Source organism: Passer montanus, unplaced genomic scaffold (genome assembly GCF_014805655.1).
Source record: "Passer montanus isolate IOZ18808 unplaced genomic scaffold, ASM1480565v1 scaffold13, whole genome shotgun sequence".
Lineage (NCBI taxonomy): Eukaryota > Metazoa > Chordata > Aves > Passeriformes > Passeridae > Passer > Passer montanus.
This window is the reverse complement of record NW_024359832.1, coordinates 2,946,414-2,974,108: the sequence shown is the minus strand read 5'-3', so window position 1 is coordinate 2,974,108 and position 27,695 is coordinate 2,946,414. Positions and strand designations below refer to the sequence as shown.

The 27,695-nt window shown below is 38.4% G+C and overlaps 3 protein-coding genes across 6 annotated transcripts in view; 1 reads left to right on the top strand and 2 right to left on the bottom strand.

Annotated features, from left to right (window-relative positions):
• The window catches only part of DCUN1D4 (defective in cullin neddylation 1 domain containing 4), a 41,978-nt gene extending 34,383 nt beyond the window's left edge, over positions 1-7,595 (top strand). For 2 of the 4 annotated variants that reach the window (XM_039698861.1, XM_039698858.1), the window contains 3 exons: positions 2,533-2,637; positions 3,085-3,187; positions 3,297-7,595. In XM_039698861.1, the coding sequence (XP_039554795.1) occupies positions 2,533-2,637; positions 3,085-3,187; positions 3,297-3,352 (264 nt within the window). In that variant the 3' untranslated portion in view covers positions 3,353-7,595. Of the gene's footprint in view, positions 1-2,532; positions 2,638-3,081; positions 3,188-3,296 lie in introns of all 4 variants that reach the window. The other 2 variants (XM_039698859.1, XM_039698857.1) reach the window with 1 other exon arrangement.
• A 1,691-nt stretch (positions 7,596-9,286) lies between these two features.
• Positions 9,287-20,183, bottom strand: LRRC66 (leucine rich repeat containing 66). Its single transcript, XM_039698764.1, has 4 exons — positions 19,365-20,183; positions 16,865-17,034; positions 16,021-16,351; positions 9,287-14,640 (listed from the first exon to the last, which is right to left on the bottom strand). Exons 1-4 carry the CDS (start codon positions 19,858-19,860, stop codon positions 11,618-11,620), a joined length of 4,020 nt encoding a protein of 1,339 aa, XP_039554698.1. The 5' UTR covers positions 19,861-20,183; the 3' UTR covers positions 9,287-11,617.
• Positions 20,184-20,329: 146 nt separating this feature from the next.
• SGCB (sarcoglycan beta) lies at positions 20,330-27,687 on the bottom strand. Its single transcript, XM_039698908.1, has 6 exons — positions 27,657-27,687; positions 26,074-26,283; positions 24,899-25,084; positions 24,603-24,794; positions 23,969-24,100; positions 20,330-23,108 (listed from the first exon to the last, which is right to left on the bottom strand). Exons 1-6 carry the CDS (start codon positions 27,678-27,680, stop codon positions 22,905-22,907), a joined length of 948 nt encoding a protein of 315 aa, XP_039554842.1. The 5' UTR covers positions 27,681-27,687; the 3' UTR covers positions 20,330-22,904.
• Between the last annotated feature and the right edge of the window lie 8 nt (positions 27,688-27,695).

Here is a 27,695-nt window from a genome sequence, read left to right as displayed (position 1 = left end):
ACAGATGCATCTATTGCATGGCTTAAATTGATCTTTAATGTGAAATATTAAGGGAAAAAAAAAGTCAGGAAGACTGTCTGTCATTGGTGTAAGACAAATACTCAGATAAAATAAAGTTTGTTAAATAAAGTCCTTCAACTGTATCCAAGGAATGTAAGTGTCTGGAATGTATGCTAAGAATGCAATTGCATCATCTGTCATGGCAGATGTGCCATTAGGCACTTGGAGGTGGGTAGAAAGGGCTTATCTGAACAATTTGTTCTGATCAGTAGTCTGAGAGGGAGAATGTAGAAATGTAACAATATAAGGCATGAAAAACCAGTGTGGCCAAAGTAAAGGCAATGGAACCCGATTTCATTAACACTTGAGTGTGTGGGAAGAATTCAGAGTATGAACAGTAGGTAAAATAAAATGTATTCTGACAGCAGCATTATTTCTGTTTTAAAGGTATTTGTGACAGAAGTGTAGATGGGCTTTGGAAGGAGAATTAGTTTTTAGAACTTTTTGAGGTTGGAAATAAGTGAAAGATTTGTATCATACTAGTACAAAAATGCCTTTGCAGGTTTCTTTTTCATCTTTATTACTAATTGAAAAGCTTTGTTCATCATGGAATTTACTTTATTTCTCTAAATCCCTCTTGGATTTAGTGCCCAGAATACAAAACAATTTCTCATATTTTCAGAATTTGTGGTCTCCCCACTTTACTTTCAAAACATATCTGCATTAAATTCTGTCTATACAATTTTAGAACTGAGGAGTGTTTAGTATGAAATGAATGTAACCTTGTGACTAGTTCTCAGTTGTTGACTGAGAACTGGGATCTTGCTCTGTCAATTCCTTCCTATGTGATAGAAGACAATTCAGTTAGGATTTGAGCTTGTTTTTTTTTAAATAAAGATGCATATCCTGTAATACATACAAGTGCATTTTGCAGGTGAAACACAGGGCACAATTCCCTTTGTCATGGGCAGCTAGCTGTCTTGCAAGCTGTCATGATCTGTTAGACAGTCCCTGCATCCAGAATATCCCTGTGTGGGATATGTCCTGGTGGACAACAGGCTGTCCTTGAGTCAGCAGTGTGCTCTGGTGGCCAGGAAAGCCAGTGGTGTCCTGGGGTGCATTAGGAAGGACAGTGCCAGGAGGTTGAGGAAGGTGACCCTGCCCCTCTGCTCAGCCCTGGTGAGGCCACATCAGGGGTGCTGTGCCCAGCTCTGGGCTCCTCAGGGAAGGAGAGACATGGAGATCCTGCAGGAAGTCTGGTGGAGGGCAATGAGGTTGGTTTAAAGATAGAAGCTTACCAGTGTCTATCAGTGTCTGCAGGGAGGGTGGCAGAGAATGGATCTAGGCTTTTCTCAGTGCTGCCAAGCAATAGGACATGAGGCTGTGAGCAGAAAGTTGCACCTGAATATGAAGGAGAGCTTTGCTGTACAGGTGACCACACAGAGATTGTGGAGTCTCTCTCTCAGGAGATAGTCAAGAACCACTTGGGTGCAATCCTGTGCTGTGTGCTCTAGGGTGACCCCTCTTGAGCAGGGGGGCTGGACCTGATGACCCACTGTGGTCCCTTATCCATTCCATGACTCTGTGATACCTTGTATTTTCTTAATTTAGGCTTTGCAGTCTGCTGTCATAAATGCATACACAGAACAAGGTCTACATTAGCTAATATGGAAATTTATTTTTTGTGATTTCATTAACTTGTGAATTTGTAGCACAGTGTCAAAACCAAGGCATAAAAATGTGGGGGTTTACATCTCATCTCTCAGCAAAATTGGTATATTTTTATGATAATGAATGTAGATGAATAAACTGCTTAACAAAATGGAATGTTACTTTGAGATGTGCAGAATTTATGTTACTTAATATTTGCCACTGATTAACAAACCTACTGGGTACAGATGCTGCTGCTCTTACTTAGCAGGAACAAAACAAAATCAGCCCTCAAGCTTAAATATACTGTTGTTACATTGATCTAAAACTGTACAGTCCAGAGGAGAGTCTCAATGTGCTAGTGTGTCCTGTGTTCTGTCTGCTCATTTGATAATTTAATCTGAATTTCACGTAATCAGAATAACAGAACAAAGATCCTCCCTTGGCTCACTCTCGAGTAGGGAAGGTGTCAGCACTGAGTGTCTATTGGCAGTCACGTAGTTGTAATGATAGGGTGGGAAGTGGGGACAGCACTGCTCTTCTGAGAGGTGTGGCTGTGCAGGGGATAAGTGCCAGCATGGCTGGGAATGTGGTGGCCATTGCTTGCTAGGGAGGTCTGAAGTCAGAAATGACCTTATGCCTCATCTGCCATAACAGTGATGTTTTTATTGGGAACATCTATAAAAAGCAGCATCTCCATATAACAAGCCATTACCTATAAGGAAGGAAATTTTACTGGCAAGTTGTGTTTTATTAAAAAACACTGTTAGATACTGCTCTATACTATTTACATGATAATTTAGTTTGTCCATGGGTGAGCTGTGAGGGAAGTGAAAAATCTGGAATTCATGCTCTGTTTTCCTTTCTGACCTTTTCATGCAGGAAAAGGACCAGCGCAGCCTAGATATCAATACTGCCAAGTGTATGTTGGGCCTTCTTTTAGGAAAAGCATGGTCCCTTTTTCCAGTGTTTCATCAGTTTCTAGAGGTATGGAATTGGAAACAGAATTATGGGGGTTTTTAATCTGTCTTCTCTGATGCTTTTAACTCAAGGTAGAATGAACAGCTAAGAATGCTGTGTTCTGATTTAGGAAACTGTAACCACCAAAGCAGCACATGCAGCTGCTTATCTTTCCTTTCTTCCTTTTTCCTCCATATGCTGTTAAGATTTGTGTAATGCAGAACAAACTAGAATGTTATTTATTTGCTTTTGGACTTTATTTTATTGCTGTATGTTTGCCCTCTAAAAGATGTCTTAATCAGAAGCATAATTCAACACTAGTTTCGATACTTGGTGGTTTAATCCTTTTTAGTTTAAGATGGCATACAGATTAAAATAATAAGGCACCAAAAAGTTTAAATTTTCTGTTAGAAAATCTGAGTTTGAGACAGTTGAAAATACATTTCAGTAATTTCTGTTTCTTGCCTCAAGCAGCAATCAAAATACAAAGTTATCAATAAGGACCAATGGTGTAACGTTCTTGAATTCAGCAGAACAATTAACCTTGACCTCAGTAACTATGATGAAGATGGAGCCTGTAAGTACTACCATATGTTGATGTTCTGAAATAATTTATGTCTCTGAACTTAATCAGTCAGTGTTCTTTTACAATATTTGGTAAAATACAGTTATTTATCTCTCCACAGGGCCAGTGTTGTTGGATGAGTTTGTGGAATGGTATAAAGGAAAACAGATGACATAGGAGTTTAACTATGCACAGCCACTCAAGAGTCACTGTTACCACAGTTATGTCAACCATTAGCCATAAACTGCTATCTGTATCAAAGTGCATGCTGCTTTTCTTGCACTGCATCCCTTTGGCAAGGAACTTTTGATGTTTGCTATTTAACAAGCTAGCTATGCTTGCTGTTTAGCATTGTTCTCTTTGAAGGCTGCTTTGCATTTTGTATTTACACTTCAAATTGGTGAACTTGCCAGAGTCTTCACTGTGATTATGTGTATATTGCTGTCTAAATTTTGTATATGTGTATAAAAAAAGGCTTCACCTAGGAATTATTTCTGCAGAAATGTATTGTAAAAATAATTTCGTGGCATATTTCTAATCATCACTTACATGTCTGTTGAAACTTCAGTTATTTTGTTTTTCTTTTGGTCTCAAATGTAGCATTTCAGTCTTTCTGGCCATAGTTATGTGAAGAACTATTTACGGTTTCAATGTTACTATTTGAGATGCCAATTTCTGAGAAGACATGCTGTGATTTCCTTCACCAGATTTTGCCAAACCTGACTTAATGCTTTATAGGAATGAAACATTGGTGTCTTAAAAAATATATACATATAAATATTTAAACACTGTAATAGTTGTACATGCCATAGATGATTTCCATTTGAAGAAAAAAGTACTGACTTTTTAATGTTAAAACTGCAGTAGTCGTTACAGGTACAAAAGAACAAATTAAAGTACCTTTTAAAAATGGGTTTTAGACTTTTGTAAATTGCCTTTGGCATACTCCTTTTAATTTTTGGTGTACCAAGAGTGTTTGGTCTATGTTGTGATCTAGTGACCCAATGACATTGAAAGTTCTAGCTGAAATAAGTGGTTTGGGGAATGAAGTATGCTCACCCCTAGCACAGGCATAATAAAGGTTTTGGGGATTATTTTGTTTGTAACACTAGTCTTTCCAAGGACCTCCAGCTTCGTGTTTCTAAGTACTTGAAAATATGATATCAGAAAAAATACAATGTTGAATATCAAAATATTACTTTTCCTTTCCTGTTGGGGATTAAAGTTTCCTAGCAGAATGTCCATTGCAGGCAATGGGCATGTAAGACACCAGCATTAAGTGACAGTACTTTTTAGTAGGGACCACTGCCTGTTTCACTCATCTCTATCTGTATGGGATGGTTCTAGTGATTATTTGGGGAAAAAATGAGTGAATGGAATAATGTTTAAGTTCTGTAATTTTGTCAAGTTGTCTTTGCCTTACTCTTCTTTATTAATGTTAGTGTTGATATTTATAAATAGTTCCTTAAAGTATCAGGTGCTATTAAACTTCTATCCCTAAGGATTTATTAAAATGTTATTGATTCATGGAGCATTTAATATCAAAGGGCCAGTGGGTGTCTTGGAACAACAAATAACATTACTTTTCTGTAGAAATATTTTACAAGGCACTGGCAGTTTTGTTATTTCCCTAGAATGCCATCCAGGGGAAGATCAGAAAAGCATTTTAAGTTGAAAGTGAAATTCTCTTCTGTGTTGAAGGTTCTGTCCTTGCCATCAAGTGAAGAACAACTGCCATTGACTTGATTCCTTTCAGGATTAAGTCTAGTTTAGCAAAAGCACAATAGTTTGCTGCCCTGGGCCAGGAGGTTGTAATTGTTGTGGTACAGGTGGTCAGTTGTGTTCAGATCTATTTGTTGTTGTTCTTGGCTTTTGTTTTTCAAGCTCAGCTGCCAAAGACAAAAACTGTGTGTCTGTTTGTGTATATTTGTATATACATAAATATACAATATACATGCATATAGGAAACCTAGAATTTCATGATGCTAAGAAGAAAATACTACCTTTCCTGTGAAATAGTTACATTTGGATTTCCATAATACTAAATAGTGGTTTTTAAAGTTAGTAGTGGTAAAACATACACAGTCAGTGCTTTCTCATCTACTAATGCACATAACCTTAATTCCATTTTTGATGCCAGTTTGCACAAGAAATTGAGTGGAGTGTGGTATTTAATGTTTACAATAAGCTCTTAAGAAAACACACCTTTTATTAAGGCTTCTGATGTAAATGTGTATATTACAATAGCATTAGCATAGTGAAACCAGTGGAGCTGTTGGTTTAGTTCTTCAGAGAATGAACTTAGAAGCAATATAACTTTTAACATTAGGCCCAATTGTGATTGCCAAGATTTTAAGTGAAAATAGGCGTAATTGTTCTTCAAGCATTAAGCTAGCTGTTGACTCTAGGAAACTGTTCAGCACAAATTGGTGTGAATCCTGCAACAAATACAATTTTGTATAAAAGGTTTTGTAACTGAGCTTCCAATAATGGAAGCAAGAGCCAAAGACACTTTTAATCTATTAATCTACTGTTACAGGTATAGCTTTCATATAACAGGATTGACAGAAGTCGGTTCAGCCAGGTGTTGGCAGTTTTGCAAATGTTTATCAGAATAAAAAAAATTACTTAAAAGCAAATAAATAGGGGAAAAAAAAAACTCAGTATTTCAGCTGTGTAAGCAAACAAACTTGGTTTTTTAATTTGGGTAAAAGTAATTGGGAGTGATGGAAAGGAAGAATGTGTTCGGAAATGAATCAGATGCTGCAAATTTTTTCTTCCATTTGAAACAGTATGAATCTGTAGCCATCAGCAGGTTTATAAACATGCATCTTCATAAAATAAACCACAGATTCAATTAAAGCTAGTAGAGACAGCTTTACTGACATTTATATTGAACAAATGGACTAAAATGAACCTGTGTGGTTTGATGAGCTTCCCTGTGCTATCCATCCTGTTGGTTTTGCTAAATATGCTGATAAGCAGAAGATCCTAACATTGCCTACTCCTGTATATTGGAGAAACTTTTAATAGTTGTGGAAACTTAACTAACATACTCAGTTAATCTTGTATTTAGTACAAGTGTGGCATTTGCTTTTTTTGTTTATTATGCTGATAATCTAGCTGATGTAGACTTTTTTTTGTTTGATTGTGGGCTCCCATCCCAACCCTTATGAAGAGTAATGTACAAAACATGCTGTTTTCTGGGACAAGACACTGAGAGGTCATTCCTGAAAAAGTGTTCTGGGTCTTGTGCTAATGTTACTGGTGTACTGTTACTGAACTTTTAGCAGAAACTTGATCATCAATCTGCAGTTAATTTTTGGTATTTGGGAGATATAAATTTGAGAGACAGTGAAAGGAAAACGGTGTTCAGAGACTGCAGGAGTTGATGTTCTTTGATCGATGACAAACCTTTGGAACTCAGTAATCTTAAGAATCTTTTCAACCTAAATGATTCTATTAATATTAGTAACCAAAACAGTCCATGAATTAAATTTCCTTCTGAAGAAAAGTGATATTAAGTATTTAAAGTATTAATATAAGTCTCTATTACTGTTATTTCTTCACTTTTTATCTTTTCCAAGGAAAGCAAGCTGAAGAACATAGAAATTACTGAAAATATTTATGTACTTGAGTTTTCAATTAAAACCTCTTTAAGGTTGTCTATAAGCTCCAATAACTGCTTGGTTTATCTTTGTGTAGCCATTTCTAATTCTGTAGAGGCTTCTCCCATTTTACCACAAACATGTTTTATTTCATCAGAAATATGCTCACACAGTCAAAATTAGTTACAGCTTATTGCTACTTTGTTAATGTTCCCAAGTTACTATTTTGAAGGACAAGAAATGGACTTCAGTTGTGTTTAAGGTTTTCCCAGATTTCTCTTGAACCTCAATCACAAGTCTCACAAATTGTTTGATACTCTTGGAATTTATATAGGCAGCTTTAAAGGTTAGCTTGTGTCCTGGTTCTATTTATAGCTGCTAACATACCTCTTTCTAGGCCTTATATTTTGTCTTTTCATATTGTTGTAAAAGTATATAGAATCCATCCACAAACTGAATGGTTTGTTTTCTGTAATTGAGACCAAAATTCAGCTTTTTTTTGTTTGCTTTTACTTTTAAATCCTTACCCACTCTCCCGCTGTGTGTGTGTGCATGTGTATGTGTGTCAAAATAGCACCTGCTGTGTTCCTGCTGTGGCAGGAACAGCAGTTAACCTGTAACTGTGAATGCTTTATGTCTTAGTTACTTAGATATTACATAAATAAGGTGTGCTAAACTCCTGTGACTCACAATATGATGAAAATACTATTATGCCACCTAACATGAGTTAATCCAGTTGATTTTTTTAGGTCTTTTCTTGGTGTTGTTGTAAAATGGCATCCCAGAAATAAACAGTATTTGTGTTGGTTTCAGAGACTGACTTCAGATTTTTCTGTGATTCATACTTCAGAAATTTTCATATCTGAACATACATCAGCAGGCAGCCTACAGCAAGTATTAGCAGGGAATTTGTGTGTGGGATCTTGTCCCCCTGGTTTCTAATAGTGGAGCAAATCAGTATTTAAAACTGTTGGGAACAGGTACATGTTGCAAAAAGGTTATGGTTCAAATGCAGTGTGTTGGTGTAAAACAGTACTGTAATACAAAAGTTTTCAACAATAAGTGAATTTGAGCAGAAATGTCTCAAGACAAAATTTTACAGAAGCATAATTGTTACCCCCACTCATCTTGGTCCAGCCTTTTGACCCACAGGATAGAAAAGCTGTTGGTGCATGGACTGGATGAGCAGATGGGTAAAAACTGAAAACTATGGCCCAGAGAATGGTGGTCTGCAGAGCAAAGTCTAACTGCAGACTATTACTGTAACTAGTGCTCTACCCCCAGGGTCAGAGCTGGGTCCAGTCCTGTTCAACAGCTTCATTACTGACCTGGGTGATGGGGCACAGGGTCTCCTCAGCAAGCTTGCTGATATGACAGCTGGAAGTGATAAGCCAGATCATACTGCCTTCCAGAGGGATCTCAGCATGCTTGGGAAATGGTCTGACAGGAACTACATGAGCTTCATCCAGGAGGAGTGCAAAGTCCTGCAGCTGGGGAGGAACAGCCCCCTGCACCAGTATCTGCTGAGAGCCCCCAGCTGGAAAGCAGCTTGGCAGAAAAGGGACTGGGGGTCCTGGTGGACACCAGGTCAGAGACGAGCCAGCAACAAGTCCTTGCTGTGAAGAAGGTGAGTGGTTCCTGCCTGATTCTGACAAAGTATTGCCAGCAGGCTGAAGGATCACTATTCCCTCCTACACAGCACTGATGAGGCCACACCTGAGTACTGTGTGCAGTTCTGGGCTTCCCAGTACCAGAGACACTGTGGTATTCTGGAGAAGGTCCAGTAAAGAGCCATGAAGACAATGAAGGGATGGGAACATCTCTCCTATGAGGAAAGGCTTACAGCTGTTCGGCCTGGAGAAGACAAGGTGCTGTGGGAAGTCTTACTAAGGTATTTCAATATCTGAAGGGTGGGTGTAAAGAAGACAAAAGACTCTTCAGCCAGTGCCCAGTGACAGGACCAGAGGCAGTGGGCATTAACTGAAACACAGGAGGCTCCATGTGAACACTGGGAACTGTTCTTTTTTTTTTTTGTGAGGGTCACCATGCACCATTACCGAGTCTGTCCTTGGAAATACTCAAAAGCCATCTGAACATGGTCCTGAGCAACTGGCTCTAGGTGGCCTTGCTTGATCACCTAGGATCATTGGCCTAGGTGACCTCCAGGTACTGCTTCCAACCTTGACTTAAATAGTACTTGAAGGGGATGTATTTACATTGTAATTAGAATATTGTAATGCAGAACCCATCCTGAAGAAGGTTTTCATTGTTTTTATGTTTCTGATGAAGGCTGGGATTGGCTTTGCCAATTCTCACAATGTAGGCTGTTGCTGTTGTATTTATCAGAGAGAATGAGTCACAGTCTTCTCTACCACAATGAATTTACTATCCAAAAAAGTTTCTGGATTATGTGTAGTTTAAATGTGCATGTCTTTTCCTTATATTTAAGAACAGTCTTCTCTACCACAATGAATTTACTATCCAAAAAAGTTTCTTGATTATGTGAGTTTAAATGTGCATGTTTTTTCCTTATATTTAAGGGTTATTTTCCAGCCCAATTTTCAGCATATTCAGGAAAGATTGAAATGCTTTGTACCTACAGCAAATAACTTGACAATTATCAAACTGTTATATGTTTGAAATGGGAGTTTTGTTTTATCCTGATTACTGTATTTGAAGTTCTTGATCTGCTTTTAAAAAAAACACCTGCATTTTGTCCTGTCCTGATTCACAGTATGAGGGATTCTGTGTCCTGTGGATCGTGGAGCTTGGCAGGCCATTGCCCTGTGAGAAGGGTGTGTCCAGACTTTTGCCAGCATCCTCTTGGCTGATTCCTCATGCTTTATTTACAGATTCATGCAGAGTACACTCAGGCACTTTTTTTATCGAGCTTATTCTGTGACTTTGTGTGATTAACAGCAGTGGGCATCCTACTAGTATAGGTGTCCTAGAAAATTCTCAGTGGCCAAATTACTTAAATCAATTTTCAGTGTGAACAAGATAGAGTGGGTGAAATGTAAAGAAATGTGAGGATACAGTCTTGGGTCAGTGTGTGTGGGACTGTAACTAAGTGTGTACAGAAGGGCATGCTAACATGGAGTGGGCAGGGAGCAGCAGAGCATGATGAGTACTGTGTGGAAGTCACAGAAAATACCAAGGTTTTGTATTAAACAGCAATTGCTAACAAAATGAACTAATATGAAGGAGAAGCAGCTGAGTGTTTGATTTTGAATAAAGACATGATAGTAAGAATGGAGAGATGAGTAACAAAGGACAGTGGCAAGATTAGGCAGCCATACAAAGATAAGTTTGAGATGAAGCATAATATTTTGACACTAGAATGAATACTTTGCGACATGTTAAAATCCCACTAAAAAGGAGCAAATTTGCTATGTCTGACAAGAGCAGAAACTTTTCCACAACTTTATGGCATAAAGGGAATCTTAAAAATCCTGCAGCTTCTCACAGGTGGTGTACTGTCTGCCTCACCACTGCAGCATTTTCATGGTCAGAAAAAAAGATGAGAAAATAATTTTCCAGCATATATTTTGAAATTCTATTAGACTGTTGCACAAGGAAATTTCAGTGTATGAGATATCAATAGAGCACTGAGTGTGTTTTTTCCCCATGATTCACACAATTGCCTTGCTTGTATAGCTAGATTTCTTAATATGTTAGCAGCTGCAACAACCAAGAGGTGACAGGCCTTGGAGAGGTGTTAATGATGTTTGAAGATCTGTAGATACCAAAAAGTGTGAATCAGTGCTTTTTTCAGGCATTGCATTTTTAAAGTTGTTTTGGCCACAAAGAAGTTCTGTGGATAATGAGCTTTTCTGAGACTGGCAGTGGTGCTTGGTTCTTAGTTTTTTCTTTAAAGGTAGTTTCAGTGGTGTAGTGTGCCATTGGACTTGCTCCTCTTGTGATAGAATTGAAATGTGTTCCTTCTGTTTGGAGCTTTTAGGAGTTAACTGTGTCTTTGTGAAAGAGTTTCCCCAGAGTTGTAGCCAGCATCCTGCATTTTCCCAGAACTGGGTCTGCTCCCTTTCATGATGACATTTCCCTTCAAGGACTGCCTCAGCGGTACTGAGTCTGTTGAAAGGGCCTTGGGCTATATTCAGAGGTAATTTTACCTTACAATTGCTGTCTTTTGGCTACTGATGTTCTAGAATAGCAGTTTTGAACTGCTCTTGATTTTCCCCTTCTAAGTAAAATTCTCAAGTGGATATAGGATTCTTTGTCTCTTTTAAAATTACTCTGCCTGTGTCACCACATCTGCAAACTTCAGGTGCTGTCCCATTACACCTGCATTTCTATAACTGATGTTTCTGCAGAATTGAATTATATTCTGTGTCTCTGAGGTGGTTTTCTCTCTTTTGCCAAGTTAAAAAGGAATTTTTGAAATGTAATTGAATACTGCTTGGACTTTACTTATCTTTGCAACACTAGGAATTCAGAGATAATCCACAAATGTGGCTCAAAAAGCAAAAGACAGTAGTATGTACTATTTCACTGTATAGGTTGAATCCCATAAGAAAACACAGTAATAGTAATAATGTAAATTTCCATATTGCATTTATTTTAGACAAAAAGACAAAACTGAGTATCTGAAGCAAATTCCAAGGGAAATATTAGTTTCAACTACAAATAATGAGAAACTAAATATAATTTAGCAAAAGCTTTATTAATATTCTGGAGTAGCTTTTTATAAAGTCTGTTATGGGTTTTTTATGAATACCCTTCTAAACAAAAGTAATTTCACTTTAAAACAAAATAATGTTCACACCTGCTGTAATGACATAGATGCTATGGGAGCTTAGTATTACCACTTTGTGTTTCAACTATTGAAGTTTGTTCTCCTGCTTTGCAAAATATTAGCAAATCCATCAAATGCTCTTTTCTTCTTAACAAAAAACTGGTCCTGTCCTGAATTTGTCTGACTTTTTTGTCTGAGAGTTTTACTGGAATTTTGGAGTTCAAAAGTTGTTGCAGAATGGTTCTCCACTTCTGCCAAAGTAGTGTGATCCTTCATCTTGCTGGAATCAGTGCTTTCAGAGATTGTATTTCCTGTAGGCTTTTGTGGGAAGGAACATGAACCGTATGGTGTGCTTTCATCGAAGAAACCTTGTGGGATTGAGAAGGAATATGGATCCTCATCACTCTGATCCAGTTGGAAGGCATCATCTGTTGTGAATTCTGACTTTGTGAATTGTGTTTTCCCAGAACTATGAAGATGCAGCTGAACTGCTGTAGGACTCCAAGACTGTATTTCTTCAGGCAGACTGCAATAGCTGGTATCCTGTAATTCTGTGAATCCATCAGAATTTTTCTCATCAGAACCTCCTTGCATTTTATCTGCACAAGCCTGCTTCTCCTGTGGTAGCAAGTCATCCTGCTGTGTAAGAAAAATGAAATGTTTTTCCGCTGTGTGTTCAGGCAGCAATTGAAGAGATGATTCTTGACTGGAGTGCAGCAGTGGTGGTTTTTTTACAACTTCATTCAAACGAGTATCAATGGGAGCAAAAATAAAGCCATTGTCCTCAGATGTACTGGTGTTTCTTCGTAAAGTAGTGTCTGCTTCACCGTGATTCTTTTCAGGGGAGTTCCTGTCTATGTGCTCATCTGTACTTCCTGCTGGTGTATTTCCTTTTTGTTCTGTGTCACTGAAGCTGAGGAAATGCTGTGATTCTCTGGGAAGAAGAGAAAGCTGCAGTTCATCCTCTTCAGAAGTTTTCTCTGTGTCATATGTGGGAAAAGGTTTTAGCTTAAGTACCATATTACCAAAATCTGTACTTTGACTGTGGAGAGAATCAGAAATAGAGTTTTGTACTGTTGACTGTGCATTAATGTCTGCTTCACCACGCCTCTTTTCAGGGGAGTTCCTGGCTATGTGCTCATCTGTACTTCCTGCTGGGACATTTTCTTTTTGTTCTGTGGCACTGAAGCTGAGGAAATGCTGTGATTCTCTGGGAAGAAGAGTAAGCTGCAGTTCATCCTCTTCAGAAGTTTTCTCTGTGTCATATGTGGGAAAAGGTTTTAGCTTAAGTACCATATTACCAAAATCTGTACTTTGACTGTGGAGAGAATCAGAAATAGAGTTTTGTACTGTTGACTGTGCATTAATGTCTGCTTCACCACGACTCTTTTCAGGGGAGTTCCTGGCTATGTGCTCATCTGTACTTCCTGATGGTACATTTTCTTTTTGATCTGTGTGACTGAAGGTGAGGGAATGCTGTGGTTCTCTGGGAACCAGAGAAAGCTGCAGTTCATCCTCTTCAGAAGTTTTCTCTGTGTCATACGTGGGAAAAGGTTTTAACTTAAGTACCGTGTTACCAAAATCTGTACTTTGACTGTGGAGAGAATCAGAAATAGAATTTTTTACTGTTGACTCTGCATTAGTAAAATAATCAAATGTAACTGGAATTTCTTGACTTGAAGAACTAACTGTATCTGGATCTGACACGCTTATGTGGCTACTGCTTTTATCAGTGTAAGGGGATGCTCTTTCCTGCATGGTGGTATCTGATCCATAATTAATAGTGGTTTCAAAATAGGCACTGTTCTCATCTTCATTTCTCCCAGTCTGCTGAAGTTCAGCAGTCATGTTTGGAGATTCTGGCGGTGTTACGAACTTCTCAGTTCCACTGTCTGTGTTGGCTTCATCCAGTGGTGACTGACACGCTGGCAGCTTGTCACTGACACCAGATTGTTCCACTTCAAAGTCTGCTAAAGAGCTGCAGTCACTCATTGTGAATGGAGTCCCTTCAGCTGAAGAACTGTCACCAAATATATCAGCTGAAGCATCTTTTTCATCTGAATGTATCCTTTTACAGTCATGCTCTGTTGTGGGAGAGTTTTCTATTGTTTCATAGATGCCTAATTTCTCAATATCTGCATCTCTTCTGAAGCTACTGGGTGAAATAAAATCTCCAACTTCACTAGGTATATTTTTGTTGCCATTTAGACGAAGTTGTTCTTCACAGCTTTGCCTTCTCTGCATAAATTTTCTAGTGTGCCTGGGTTTATTATGTAAAAGAACACCTTTTCTTTCTGGAGAATCTGGTGTAGCTTTTGTGATCTCAGACTGCAGCAGACCAGAGTTGTTTCTTACTTTGCTGTTTGGTGTTATTTCGTTGCTGTTCTGGTAATCCGTCCTCAGAAAGAATAGTTCAGTATCATAAACATTTATGCTTTCATTATTGTCAGTACTAGTTTGGAGTTTTGAAAACACTGGCATTTTCTTCATGTTGATCTCTGTATTGCTTTTTTTCTGGTACTCTGCTTTGGGATTTGGTGAATGTACACGACTGCCAGTGACATTTTCATACACAGTAGCTTCTGTAGGAAAAATCATTGTGTTTCTTAAAGAATTCTTATCACAAATTAACGTATTACACTGCATATTTGTTGGCTTGCTTGCAGAAGACTCTCTGCTCAAGGTTTCAGCTGAAAAAGCTTGATTAGAATAAGTGTGTTCTGACCCTGAATTTTTGCTCCTGCGCATGAGTCTCCACAGGCGCTCCAGGTAGGGTCTAGCAAAAGCACCCAGACAAAAAGCACAAACAAATGTAATGAGCACAGAGAGGGAGACAGCCAGTGCAAAGTTTGGCTCAGTTTCTTTCTGTCTAAAAACAGTGTCCCTGGCTTTTCTAACCAAAAATGCTGAGACTCCTTCTTTCACGTCTATATTGTAAATTAGATACTTCTCTTTTGTTGTATTAAAAAGACATAAGTATAATCCTTCAGCAGTTTTCTCAGCATTGTATATCACTAAATTGTTCATTTTATCCAATGTCATATGAGGAAGACTGTGATTTTTTGAAATTCTGCCCTTAGGTGTCCACCAAGAGACTCCATTGCCTGAAATGAAAGAAAATACAAACTCAGTCTTTGTTAAAAGCATAGTATACTTGGGCTTACAGGACCCAGTGATATTTTTAAGAATATACTCTGGACTATCTCTCATCATTTTAACAGTTTATTATAAACCCCATTTTCCTTTTATCCATCCTAAGTAATTTTACATGGTACAAAATCTGTTAAACCATATCACAGGCCTGTCCCCACTGCCTCCCATCTAAAAACACAGTACATGTGGGGTCTTAATTGTAGACTTTACAAGAAAAATGGTAAAGTGAGGATGGAGGTTACTGAAATCATCTAAGCAAGTTCAGGGTTTTACTGGAAACACCTGCTGATCTTCCTTGCGGAAGAGATATCCACAGCCAGCTGCTCTGCAGCCTGGCCATGGCCACTGTGTGCAGCTGATAAAACATGACCTCTTCACTGTCAGTGTTTCAACCACTGTGATTTTCCTCTAGTTCCTGATCTGACTGTAGCAAAAAGGTCTGTAAATCAAGGGTGTCAGACTGAGCAATTGTTCCAAACTTGAGCTAGTGTAGGCAATAGCTGGTTGTTGGCTTTTGTTTCGAGGTTGCATTTTTGGCTTTGTCTTTGGATCAGCTTTTGTTCCCAGCTGAGTTTTGCTGCAATCCAATGTGTTGATTTTAATCCAGGTTTCTGTGACTTTTTTTGTAAACAGACAGAGCAGGTGGCATTTCTGGTAGGTCCTGCATATTTTCATTTGGGGTGAAGGATTCCCAGGGGAAAGCCTTACCACCTCCAAGTGCTGTTAGTCTGTTAGAGTTAAACCATTTTGCCTGATGGCACATGACAAGTGCACCTTCTGCTCTGAGTTTGGTCTTAGTTTTCCATCTGCATCATAAGTCTTCTTGGGTTTTGTTGCTTATACCCTCAATGTTCTCTATTAATTTTAAGTGAAGTGTGTGCTACAGTGGCTGTACTTCTTTAGAAGAACTAGAAACCTTTTTCCCTGCAAATAAACCTTCGATTCATTTTGCTGTGATTGAATACTGAAAACTATTGCATCCTTCTTGGTTTTCTACATGCCTCAGAAGTGCCACCCTGCTATTTGGTCCTTTGTTTCAGTCCAAAATGAACCAACACATTTGCAATATATTACTTATTGAAACTTATTTGTATGGAATTTAGCATCACTTCCTCCTTTAATGTAAGAAAGGAGATGAAGACTCAGGAAACCTAACTTTCAAATATTCTAAGAAGAATGTTACTTTCTAATGAAATATTTTTTGCATGTTAAATTGTTATTCAGTTATTTTTAAACAGTGTCTTTAGAGACTTTTAAAACCAGATTTATTTGATCATTCTGCATTCATTTGGATTTTAGTAGCATTTGAATGGAGTGCCTGTTTTACATACCCCTTATGTTGTCCAAGTTACAGGTCAGCACTGATGTGGTCCCTGTTGGCACTGTGGCCCTTTTGAGCAAAACATTGTCCCTGCAGTTTAAATGGAAACTTGAAAGATACAGCAGAGGTTTCTGGGAGTTGTTGGCAGACTTATTGTATGAAAGGCTCAATTTCTGCCTTGTGGAGTCAAAGACAAAATGAAAGAAATGTTTAAAAGCATTTAGCCTGCAGTTAAATATCCAGGCGTTCTTTGACAAATACACTTCAAGTTGAAAAAAGTTCAAACTGACTAGTATCTGTGGCAGAGGGATTGTCAGAGCATTGCCACGGAGATCCACAACCTATTTGGAAATAACACAGAATTAATTTGATAAGGCTTACAGTGGAATTCTTATTGCAACATCTTACAACAGTGGTTCAGTGTACAAGCAATTCTGCAGTTCTATGAATCTGCTTAGGACTTCAGTAATGTTGTTCTAAGCTTTTTAATATAGATGAAAAGTTTAAGTGGTGGTGTTTAGAATTCTCCCATTGTAGACTTACCACTGTGTCAATAGGGAGCAGCAGAGCTCTTGCAGGGGAAGGGATCAGGGGAGAAAGGGATGTGTATTGTTATGGATTGGTTTGTGGCATAGAGAAATTGTGAATTTATGGTTATATCTATTACATTTCAGTGTGTGTGTTTTCCTATGTATAATGAGTAAATATATAAAATATTATTTTCACCATTTTCTCTAGTTTTTTAATTCTATACTAGTATTATAATCAAAACCGTATAATCATGCTGAATAGTTGGTAAATAATATCTTTAATGATTACCATAAAATATCAAAACAGCTGTATTGCTTTACAACCTGTAATTTGTTGAGATCTCTGAAGGCATCTGGATGAATTTTAGTTATCTTGTTGTTTCTCAGGTCAATGTCCTTCAGCTGTGAACAGTTTTGAAAGTCCTTTGGGTCAATGTGTTGTATGGCATTGGATGACATATGGACAGTTTGTAAAGACTGCAGGAGGCCTAGCCCTAGGAAGAAAAAACCCGTCTTTTACATTTCATATTCTTGTTTTCTCAATTGCATCAAGGGTCTTTATAAAATTCTTTGCAACAAAATTCCTTCCATTCCCCACTATTGCAATGAGTGGCTGCAGCCTTTGTGTTATGCCTTTCCTAGTCAAGGGTTGTCCCGTTCTAAAAGCTGCATAGCATCAACAGCTGGCACATCAAAACATTTACAGTCAATGGATGTCTTAAAAATGTCTTTAAAGCCACTTTGATAAAAGCGCTAGCATTTCTTTGTGCTATCAAAATTATTCTGATTTTGATCTCTACTTTGAGCAAGATTCTCTGGAGAACTCGAGGTAGGAAAGGAGTGTGAAAAGGGTAGAATATACTAAGTTGACAAGATCCAAACATGTTAATTGCAAGTAAAACGTGGAGATGCAAAAGGTGATACAGTATCTCTGTCCGTTTGCATGTGCATTTCATGGGAGTGGAATTACTTGAACTGTATTCATAGGATGAAAAACCAAATGAAAACAAAATGTTGTTGCTTATGCCTATCTGCCTGTAAATTATGAAGCATGACATTATATTCTTCAGTGCATCCTAGTTACAATAACATAACACCTTGCATGAGGAACACTTTTGTTTGCTGGAGACACCTGATTGTTTTGAGGTGCTGTGAAGGCAGCCCCTGAAGCTCCAGCCTGCACAGTCCAGTGGAAAGGCAGGCACTTGAACACTCACTCAGCATGCCCACTGGTGCTGAGTGTTCAACACCACAGTGCCACTCTAAAGTGATTTCTGATCATACAGCATTGTTCAGAAGCTACTACTTCTTAAAAATTTTGCCCTTGGTGTCACCTTGTTTACTAGAAACCTCTTTTCTCAGACAGCAGTTCTGTTTGCTGAGTAATTGATCTTTGGGTTTATTGTGAAAAGCAGAGGGAATGATTCATTCCTGCTATGAAACTAAAGGTAGGTAATGGGAAAGGCATACAGAAGTTCTGGCAGTTCATAATTCATCAGTGTACCTGCCTGAGGAATTGTACTGTGGCTACTTCCCTGAATTTAAGTTTGTGCCAAAAATATACACTGATATGGCAGCAGTGGGCAGCAGCCTTACTCCTGGGGGATGGGGGGAGGTAGGGAAGGGTTTTTCTGTGGGAAATCTCTGCTATAGAACTGCAGTTTGTGTTTTCTTTTCAGAGCTTAAACCTCAGAATTTTAGTGAAGTATTTTGGACAAGAATAAGGTTCTGAACATGTATTTAAATGAATATAGGATTTAAGTATAACTTGAAGTATGGTGGTACCATGCACATCAATTTCAACTTAAAAAACTGAGAGTATCTTATAGAAGAGGATTGGTCTGTCTGATCGTCTGAGGCATCCTATAATGGGCAGTCATATGTATCTAAATCAAACAAAATCATATTTATCTATATAAAAACAAATCAAATCCTAATAGGTATATTTTAAAATGTAAGCTTTTCTACACTGTCTATTCAGATACCTTGTCTGTATAGACACTACAAAATCATTAAATGAAATGGGTTTCCTGTGTGCCAGAGTGTGACTTTGTGGGATAAGCGATATTTTTGTTTGTCATCACTTGTCCTCCTGCATTTTCAAACTCTAATGAATCTGATGGTGTTATCAGACATCAATAAATCCAGTATAATGTATAGGACAGGGTTACTCATCTGGTAGCTTCTCCTTCATTTAAACTGTTTGGTCACTGTGAATCACCCCTGGATAAAGGCTAAACTGCCCAGCATAGTTCAGTGACCAGCAAAGCCCTTCTCAAAGTCTCTCAAAACCTTAGAGCCCTCTCCTGTTACACCAAGGTGTCGCTGTGATTATTAAATGGCACTGAGAAAATTGTTAGCAAAGAACAAAATATATTTTCCTGTCTCTCAAATACTGAAACTACAGCAAGTTTTATTTAAGAGTGTTGACTTCCTTCTGAAGGGTAGTATGAAATTAATGATCTGTAATTTTTTTAACGTTAAGGTCCACAGCTGGGATGTGGAGGGGTAGTTTTCCAAAGATCCATACTCCCCCTTTCTATACAACAATTAAGAATACTGCTTGGGCTCTTAAAGGATAAAACTGGTTATATTTGACTGCTATTAATCCAGTACAGTTGCTAAGACTCTATTAAAGAAACCTAACAAAGTAAACAAACAACTGATTTACTTCCGCCTCTGTATTTGCCAGTGGAACTTTCCCTCGCCTTTAGTGTAATAAAATGAGAAAGTCACATTCTGGATTCAGTAAGATGTATGAATTATAACCAAAGCCAACCTACCCCCTGGGAATCAAGTACTTAAAGATTTTTGAAATGCTTACCTCTTGGAACTGTATTAAGATTATTTCTTTCAATTGACAATACTTTCAAAGCAGGCAGGAGACGATCAACAATGCTGTACTTTTTAGACCCTTGTGCAGATGTAAGCATGTCCAGTGTGAGGGTGTGGATGGCATTACCACTGAGGTCTAGAGTTTCTAAATTGGGTAAATTTGTACAAGTAGTTAAAGTTAGTTCAGAAATCAGGTTGTTACTGAGGTTCAGGTGTTTTAGCATCCACTCTTCGTTTCTTCCATCAGAGCACACAAAAGTTTTAATATTGTTGTAACTCAAATCAGCTGTTACTGCTATTTGTGATGTATCTTCTGGAATAGTAGATATTCTGGTAAAAGAGCAATTCAGTAAGAACTGCCCATCCCACCGGCACTCTGAACGGCGATGTGTAGCAGGAAGGATCTGCTGTGACTTGGCTCCCACTGATCCAGGAAGATTAAAGTAAAGGACCACAGCTATAACATGCAAGTGATAGTTATCCATAGTATCTGTATGTAAAATGTAGAATTACGGTTAAATTCAGCACAACAAGGATAGAAAGCATAAAGAGTTTGACATTAAAAAAAACCAACACCGAATAACCACAGCAGTACCAACATTCTCCCTTGAACATTCAGTTTTGGAGTCTTATTTTCAAAAAGAGCATTCATAAACTGGTAACCTCCCTCCTCCCCCCATCTATCCCAAAAAACAATTAGGACCTTTTTTTCTTTTCCAGCCTTTTGGTCGAGAAACACAACTTCTTGGGAGCTTGAGATCTAACAACAGTGCAGACTTTTGAACTCTGCTTCAGGTATTGCACACAATTACACTGAGCAAAGTCCACCACACACAATCTATGACAAACAGGTGTGGAACAATTTTTATACTTCCAGCTGTCATATCAATAACACAACAATGTATTTTTTAATGAAAAACTATATTCTTACAAATAACACTTCTGAACTGCAGCTGCATCTTAGAATTTATCGCTTTATTTCAAAACAAGCATTTGAAATTCTACTGCCTTTCACCCATTGGAACAACCACCACACTTACAGATGGTGAGTGCTCTTCACATGCAAGTTGTTTCAGCATACCCAGTATGGCATTTTACAGAGGCATGTAGAATAGACTTTATACACACAAAATCTTAAGTGCATCTGTGGGACGGAAATAAACAGTGTTCCACTCAATGTTTTAAATACATATAGAAAAATGTACCTTAGGCAGTTAGAAGATAAACAAGTAAATGCTCAACAGAAGGCATGTGTGTTGCCAACATTTCTCAAACTGTGCAATATAAATACAAAATATATTAACAATACATAGTGGCTAGGAAACTTGATAATGTATTTAATTTGGTATTTTTATGATTGGTTTTGCTACATTTTCACAAAAAAATCCACACTTCAAAAACAAATCTGCAGATCATGATTTAAAAGTACCTTTGTGACAAATCTTTCAGCTGTACATTGCACACAGTATTTTAAAAAGAACTCTTGATAATTACAAGAATCCAATACTAGCATATAGGCATGTCAATATTAATCAGAGAAGAGCTTTAATACGTGTTTAACCTACTTGACCAAGGTAGTATCTGTTATTTTCAAGATGTACTTCAGCTTTGAGGATACTGCTCTTCATATATTTTTTAATGTGTTTGCATTTGTATACATAAAAATAAAGTGACAAACTTCCATTGGCATGACAGTGAAAATTCTAAAACTGGTAGTTAATTTCCTCCTCTTAACTCTAACAGATACTGAGGCACTGCTTAGCAGCAAAATGTGTGTTAAAGTGTTTAGTAACTATTAACTCTGATAAATCTATGAGGTCCATGAGGGAAGTATGCAAAATATTAGCACTTCCCCACAATCTTTAATGTGAGAACTCAGTGTTTTTTGCTACATTATATTCTGCTTATTCTGATTTTGTCAGAACAGCCCCAAAACCGCAACAATTACTGAGCACTAAAATCTGGCTTTGCCTTTGAGCAGTGAGGGAAATACAACTCCTGTGACCTCCCCCATGTGCTGCAATGCCTGACTGATGAATACCCCTCCAAAAATCACTTCCACCCATACACATTCTGCATGAGTGCTTACTGCCTGCCAGTAAATTCAGAAACTGGGACCTTCAATATGAATTTCTTGTTCCAGCAGGAGCTGATTTGTATTTTATGGAATCCTATGTACTTTGAGCCCTGTAAAACAAGGGTAGATAGTTTATCTTCCTCTAACAAATAATCAATTCTGAAGTTAATGTGTAAAACTCGCAAAATTTTTAGGTAAAGAAGTGTGTGCTTATCAAAAAATTTGTCAAAAAGCTGTTACAAAGTCACTTTGAGACCTCCAATATTAAGGTTACTTGATGCTACTGAAAAACAAAGCTATTTTAAACTGAAGAAATACATGGGGTGAGGAAAGAAGGAATCTTATAAATAGCTGGTCTATTTTTAGCACAAAACACCTCACTGCTGCAAAAGCAGTTGGAAGGCTCAAATAGGCCCCAGTGCACCACAGTTTCACTGCTGACAAATTCTGATACACATGTATTTACCCTGATGTCCTACCACCACATTTATTCATACAGACCTGCAGTTTAATTTCAGAAGTTAATGTTTTGATGTTCTCAGTAATGCATCAGTACTGACATTTATGAAGGAGAGATCTGACCTCAGACACTGCTGCAACAGTTATGCTTAGATTATTACCTGTCGATTAGTGGACTCATACACTGTTCACATTAGAACATCCAGGAAAACACTCTTTTTGGGTAGTAAGCAAGTTGTAAGTACATTTTTTAAAATGTACTTTTACTATAAGCACGTTTTATAAGTACTTCACATCAATTAAGCAACTGCAGACTGCATTAACTGCACAGATAGAATGGAAATTCAAGCAACACTTCAATAACCACAAAACTACTTCAAAATGCAAGTTAAATTTCCATACTCAGTATTACTTTGCAAATATTATTTATGATAGCATAATTTTTTAACAACGTGAGAATGAATACATGGCAGAAATGATGTGATATTTTAAAGTGAATCTGCCGCTACCCCTCTTAGTACACATCTGGTAAACCACCTAAGTTTGGGGTAAATCAATGTGTCAACAAGAAAGAAGAGAAAAGTCTGCCATTTCAGCCATCCTAGGAAAATCTATTTCCAACTAAAAGTTGACATTCCTGTTGAAGTACTTGAGACTGCAGTTGTGTTCTCAGCAGTCTTCAAGGTGTTGGGATGTAGGACAAAAACCTCCTCTAGAGACAACTGCAGGCAGTAGAGTTGTTGCCAAGATCACGTTCTTTACATATATTCTACTGATCCCAATTCAAGAAGGTACTTCAGTATGCATGTACACTGAAAGCTTACACACTAACAGGATGATGACCTAATACTGCTGACCGTAACAGCCTTTCCTTAAAAACACTATGTAAGAAATGTTAGTATAAACCGCTGTAAAAAAAGAAACCCTGGAAGGCATGCAATCACTCCATACAAATCCGTGTGAAGCCAGCCCGGGCTGTCCCAGCAGTCTGTGTCAGTGCGTGGCCCCGCAGGGATTGGCAGAGGTCTGGCAGCCCATGTTGTGCCCTGTGACCTGCACCTTGAACAGCGTCCCGTCCGCGCACATGCACAGCTTGAAGCGCAGCCAGTTGCCGTTACTGAACTGCTCCCCGTAGGAAGAGCTGGGCAGCCGCGACGGGCTCACCATCACAGTTCCGTTCAGGATGATGCTGTTTTCCTGTCAAGGAGAGGAAAAGAAAATAAATTGTACAATTACAGCTTCTAATGTAAATAAGGCATGTTTATGAAAGGACAAACTGTTGTCCTTGTTTTTGAAAAGGACAAACTGGTTTAATGGATAAATAACATCTCTCAGATGGCTGCAGAATCAACAATAATAAAAAAGGTATGTGTACAAATATTCAATTTTTAATGAAAATTATAGTGATGCCTATGGATTTCTAGTCAGCAATGCACTTTGCTATTCCAGTGGTGGATCTATATGGAGAAAGACAGCAGTAGGGTGACTTTTCACTTTACATTCTTATTAGCAATTGCAGTAAATGCAAAATATGGACAGGAAAAAGGAAATTGAATTCATATATGAAAGTCATTCACACTTGAAAGTGCATATACCTTTATTATTATCCTTCTTTTCCATCATTCCACATATACTGACATCTTAATCTCCAGAAATCTCAAAGGAATGCTAGTGAGTCTCATAGCAGCAGCACAGAAGGTAATGCTCCAAACTATATGCTCTGCTCTTCTGGCAAAGGTTGCCAACCCTGGTTGAACTTCCAGGGGAGATTAACTCCCTCTGGTATTCATGTCAGTACAGAGGCCAATAGCTTAGCTTTAACTGCATAGTAGGTTTTTGGTGTCTTAACAGTACTAAATCAATGTTACCTGAAGCTGCTCAACCACTACTTAACAGCAAAGTAATAAATCACCTATTTAAGCCCGACTAAATATACTGCCTTTTATGCATGAGTAATTTATGTAAAATTTGAAACGATATAAAGCTACATCAGTTTATTATCAGCCTAAATTTGAAGCTCAGCTGTTAAAAAAATTGCTTTGATTTGAAATACTTACTGCTTTAAGTTCCATGTTTCCACCCATTCGAAACTCAATTGTCTTGCCTGTGATGAAAACACCTTCATTTCCTCGGACAATGGCACGACCATCAACCTTTATGTTTAGATCACTGGTTGCATTGCTGGTAATCTAAGACCACAACCAAAAAAACTGTATTATGGATTAGTGAAAATGTGCCACTTGTGTTTGTCTGAGTAACTTTAATTACCTTAAAAGTAGTGCTGTGCAATTTAATAAAAAACTTCAATTTCCCTTCTGCCACTAGCTTCTGCATATTTGTTATTTTCCACGTTCAATTTCAAAACAAGATTACTGAACTTTGGAAGGCATTAAAATTAATTTTTTGTACAGAGATAACAATTCATATGACAATTTTATGGGACACAAAGCTATTGTACCAAATACAGGCTTCCTATTAAGGCAGATCATGTAAATTTACCCCTCTGTTTTCACTGAATCTGTTCCTCCTATGTATTTATAGTTGTGGTTGTTTTTTCTGCAACAGGATTGCTCAGTGCTTCCAAAGGCACACTCAACCCCCTATAAAACCACTAACCCTAACCCTACTCTACCCTTACACAAACAAACAGTGGGCTGTATTCTCATTACTTACAAAAAATAAGAGACATACCCTTTCTGTAGAGGCCTTTTGTACATTCAAGATTTTAACTCCATTTGGCAGATGAAACTCGTGAGTTTCATAGTCGGTGCTGAACAAAGTATTTTGTGTTCGTGGGTCAACAAATTCCATGCCAATATCACTGGTGATAGAAGTTTTGTCTTTTTCCACGCTGAGCTTGGTTGTTCCTTGCTGAAATACAATCTTCAGAAACAAAGGCATGAACTTAATGATGTTTCAAATGTAACATTTATTAGCAATGTGACTGTAGTGTTGCTCACACACTTTCAGTCCATGGTACAACTTACAGGCTGATTATTCCCAGTGATCACCAAGTCTTCGTTCCGTCTCCCTCCTACGGTGCTTTTATACAAGGGATGAATAACGCCCATGTCAGACACCTGCTTAAACCGCAGCAAGCCGCTCTCGTGGAATTCCATACTGTCACAACCATTGGGGCCAATTCTTATCACTGCCCAGATAACCAGCGTAATCTGAAAGAGACACACATTTTCAAGGATTATGTTGATCAGATCTTCCTACCACACTTATTGTATTCATTAGATGTTTTATTTGAACAATTATGAATGCCAGTGTTTAAGTGAGCTTTAAGTGTGACTTTAGTTTGTTCCTACTGAAAACATCATAACACGTTTAATTATGAAAAGCATTTAAAATTATTTTTAGACTTACTTGAAACAGTAACTGAAATTATATATATGTATATGAAATATTAAATCACATCCATAGTTATATATTTTTTCTGTTTAAGGGTAATAATTAATTAAACAAATTTCCAATTATGAATGCCAGTGTTTAAGTGAGCTTTAAGTGTGACTTTAGTTTGTTCCTACTGAAAACATCATAACACGTTTAATTATGAAAAGCATTTAAAATTATTTTTAGACTTACTTGAAACAGTAACTGAAATTATATATATGTATATGAAATATTAAATCACATCCATAGTTATATATTTCTTCTGTTTAAGGGAAATAATTAAACAAATTTCGTGAACAGTTCAGCTTGGTATATAGTATGTTGAACTGCAAGAATGCATCCTCCCAGATGGATGTGCAATTATGAAAAATAATTTGTTACTTCTCATTGACCAAGCAATAAAAATGTGATTATTAGAACAATGAAGCTTTAAATTGCAGTGGCTGGTTAATTCTGAATGTTCACATACAGCTCTGTAACATAAAATAGAACCATGTTTTATATGCCATATATCCTGAATGCACATGTACTAATAACATTTCTCATGAGGTGACCATTATTACCAAAACACTCATGCCTGAACTTACACCATTCTTCCATCTAACCTTGCTCAGACTACGAAAGAACTAAAAAGAAAGAAGAAAAATGAGAATCTCCTTCAGTATGTTTTAAGTCCTCAGCCATACTGGAAACTTTTTTTTTTACTGAACTGTCAAAATGAAATATGACCTAATGTTGCTTACACTATAGCTATTATACTCACAATCAGATTGATGACAGCCAAAATGAAAAGAACAACAATCACACATATGGCCAAGTTGCCTTTCCTGCCACGTAAGCCTGTCTTATGGAGACGGTCTTCATCAATCGGAATGTATCCTGCTTTGAAGTTGCTGTTGTGCTCCTTGTTAACATTCCTGCGTTCCACAGCCTTCTCTCGCATAGACTTCTTCACGGGGCCATTAGAGCTTTGCTGTAACACAAGGCATGGGCTAGCTTTAAAAGGCATGTAAATTACCTACAATGGCACACACAAATGTATGCAAAAAATGTAAACTGACTAGTGGGATATATTGGATATTATGTTCAGTATTAGATTTAAGTCTGGCACCTGGCTGTCACAATACACACTTAGAACCACAGCAACCTCTGCTAGCACGACTACATTTAAAATCCAGATACTTTCAGACCATATATGGCTTTATATCTCATTTTTATCATGGCAGATAGGAATTATTAATTATATTGTTAGAGTTAAAAAACTAAAACCAGCTACCAAGAAATTAATCAAGTTTTTACCTCTCAGGAATGATACAGGATATAATCCTGCAGGTCATCCACCACTACAAAGGATTTTAGTTCCCTCCATGCTCATATGTGACAGACCCTCAGTGACTATTCAAAAAGAGTGTGGTGGATACAGTTTTTAAATTAGTTTGACAGCACAGGGTTTGCATTCAACTCCTGTTGCTCGCATGCAGCATTGAGAAAGATGCTGTGAGGCTTCAAATCTGGCATGGGGAATTTGGCCAGAGTAGCTTTCATGTAATAATCTGAAGCTATGAGATTGTAAGGGATATCCTGTCAATGCAACAAAGTAATAGAGAAAACTCTTGTAGATATTCATAGTAAAAATAAACCTTTAATGTATTTTCGTAGCTGTCCAAAATTTTGTTCCACTTCCCTTGAATGGAACGGTTTATTATTTAGGGATTCACATCTTCAAAGAAGGAGTTTTATCTTTTGGATGGAATTAAGTTTGTTCACTAGAAATGAACCCTAAAGCTACACCTTAAGTAACTGCACTTGCATATATCTGCATTGATATAACGAGTAACAACACCGTGGTTTTTTCTGCTGTTGAAGAACTATTAAGAGATGGTGTTGAGAAAGGCGCTTGACCCGGAGGAGTGTGGAGGCTTCGCTGCCTGGGGGATGATGTTCAGGACGCGCTGTGACCCCGCAGAAGCCACGGGAGCTGCGGGGCGCCGCGGGCACCCACGGCTGCCTCCCCGCGCCGCTCAGACGCCCGGGCACCGAGTATTTCTGTCTGTCGCACACCCACGCCTCCCCGCCCCGCCCGGACAGCAGGCTCGGGCCGTCTCTCCCGGCACGGCCGAGCCCGTCCTGTCCGAGCACTGCGGGCACACGGCGGCAAGGGCCGCCCCAGCGCCGCTTCTCCCTTCCCCAGCCGGAGCGCTCCGGCACCACACCAGCCTCGCCCACCGCAGCGAAAATGGCACCCCCACCCGAGCGCCCCCTCCGCCAGCAGCACCCCCGGCCGGACAGCCTGCTCCCCGCGGCCCCGGTCCCCCCTGGCCCTCCCGCGTCCCGCCGCGGCCGGACCTGCTCGGGGGCGGCCGCCGCCATCTTTGCCCGCCACTA

What these genes read in the sequence shown, in the direction of transcription:
- LRRC66 (XM_039698764.1), bottom strand. Translation starts at nt 19,860, where the DNA reads ATGGATAACTATCACTTGCATGTTATAGCTGTGGTCCTTTACTTTAAT. An exon ending in GAGATCTCAACAAATTACAG is followed by an intron (nt 16,352 to 16,864) that starts GTTGTAAAGCAA and finishes ATTTCCAAATAG; the next exon opens with GTTGTGGATCTCCGTGGCAA. An exon ending in TAACTTGGACAACATAAGGG is followed by an intron (nt 14,641 to 16,020) that starts GTATGTAAAACA and finishes CTTTCATTTCAG; the next exon opens with GCAATGGAGTCTCTTGGTGG.
- SGCB (XM_039698908.1), bottom strand. Translation starts at nt 27,680, where the DNA reads ATGGCGGCGGCCGCCCCCGAGCAG. An exon ending in CGGCGGCCGCCCCCGAGCAG is followed by an intron (nt 26,284 to 27,656) that starts GTCCGGCCGCGG and finishes CTTGTGTTACAG; the next exon opens with CAAAGCTCTAATGGCCCCGT. An exon ending in TCACTGGGAATAATCAGCCT is followed by an intron (nt 24,795 to 24,898) that starts GTAAGTTGTACC and finishes TTGTTTCTGAAG; the next exon opens with ATTGTATTTCAGCAAGGAAC.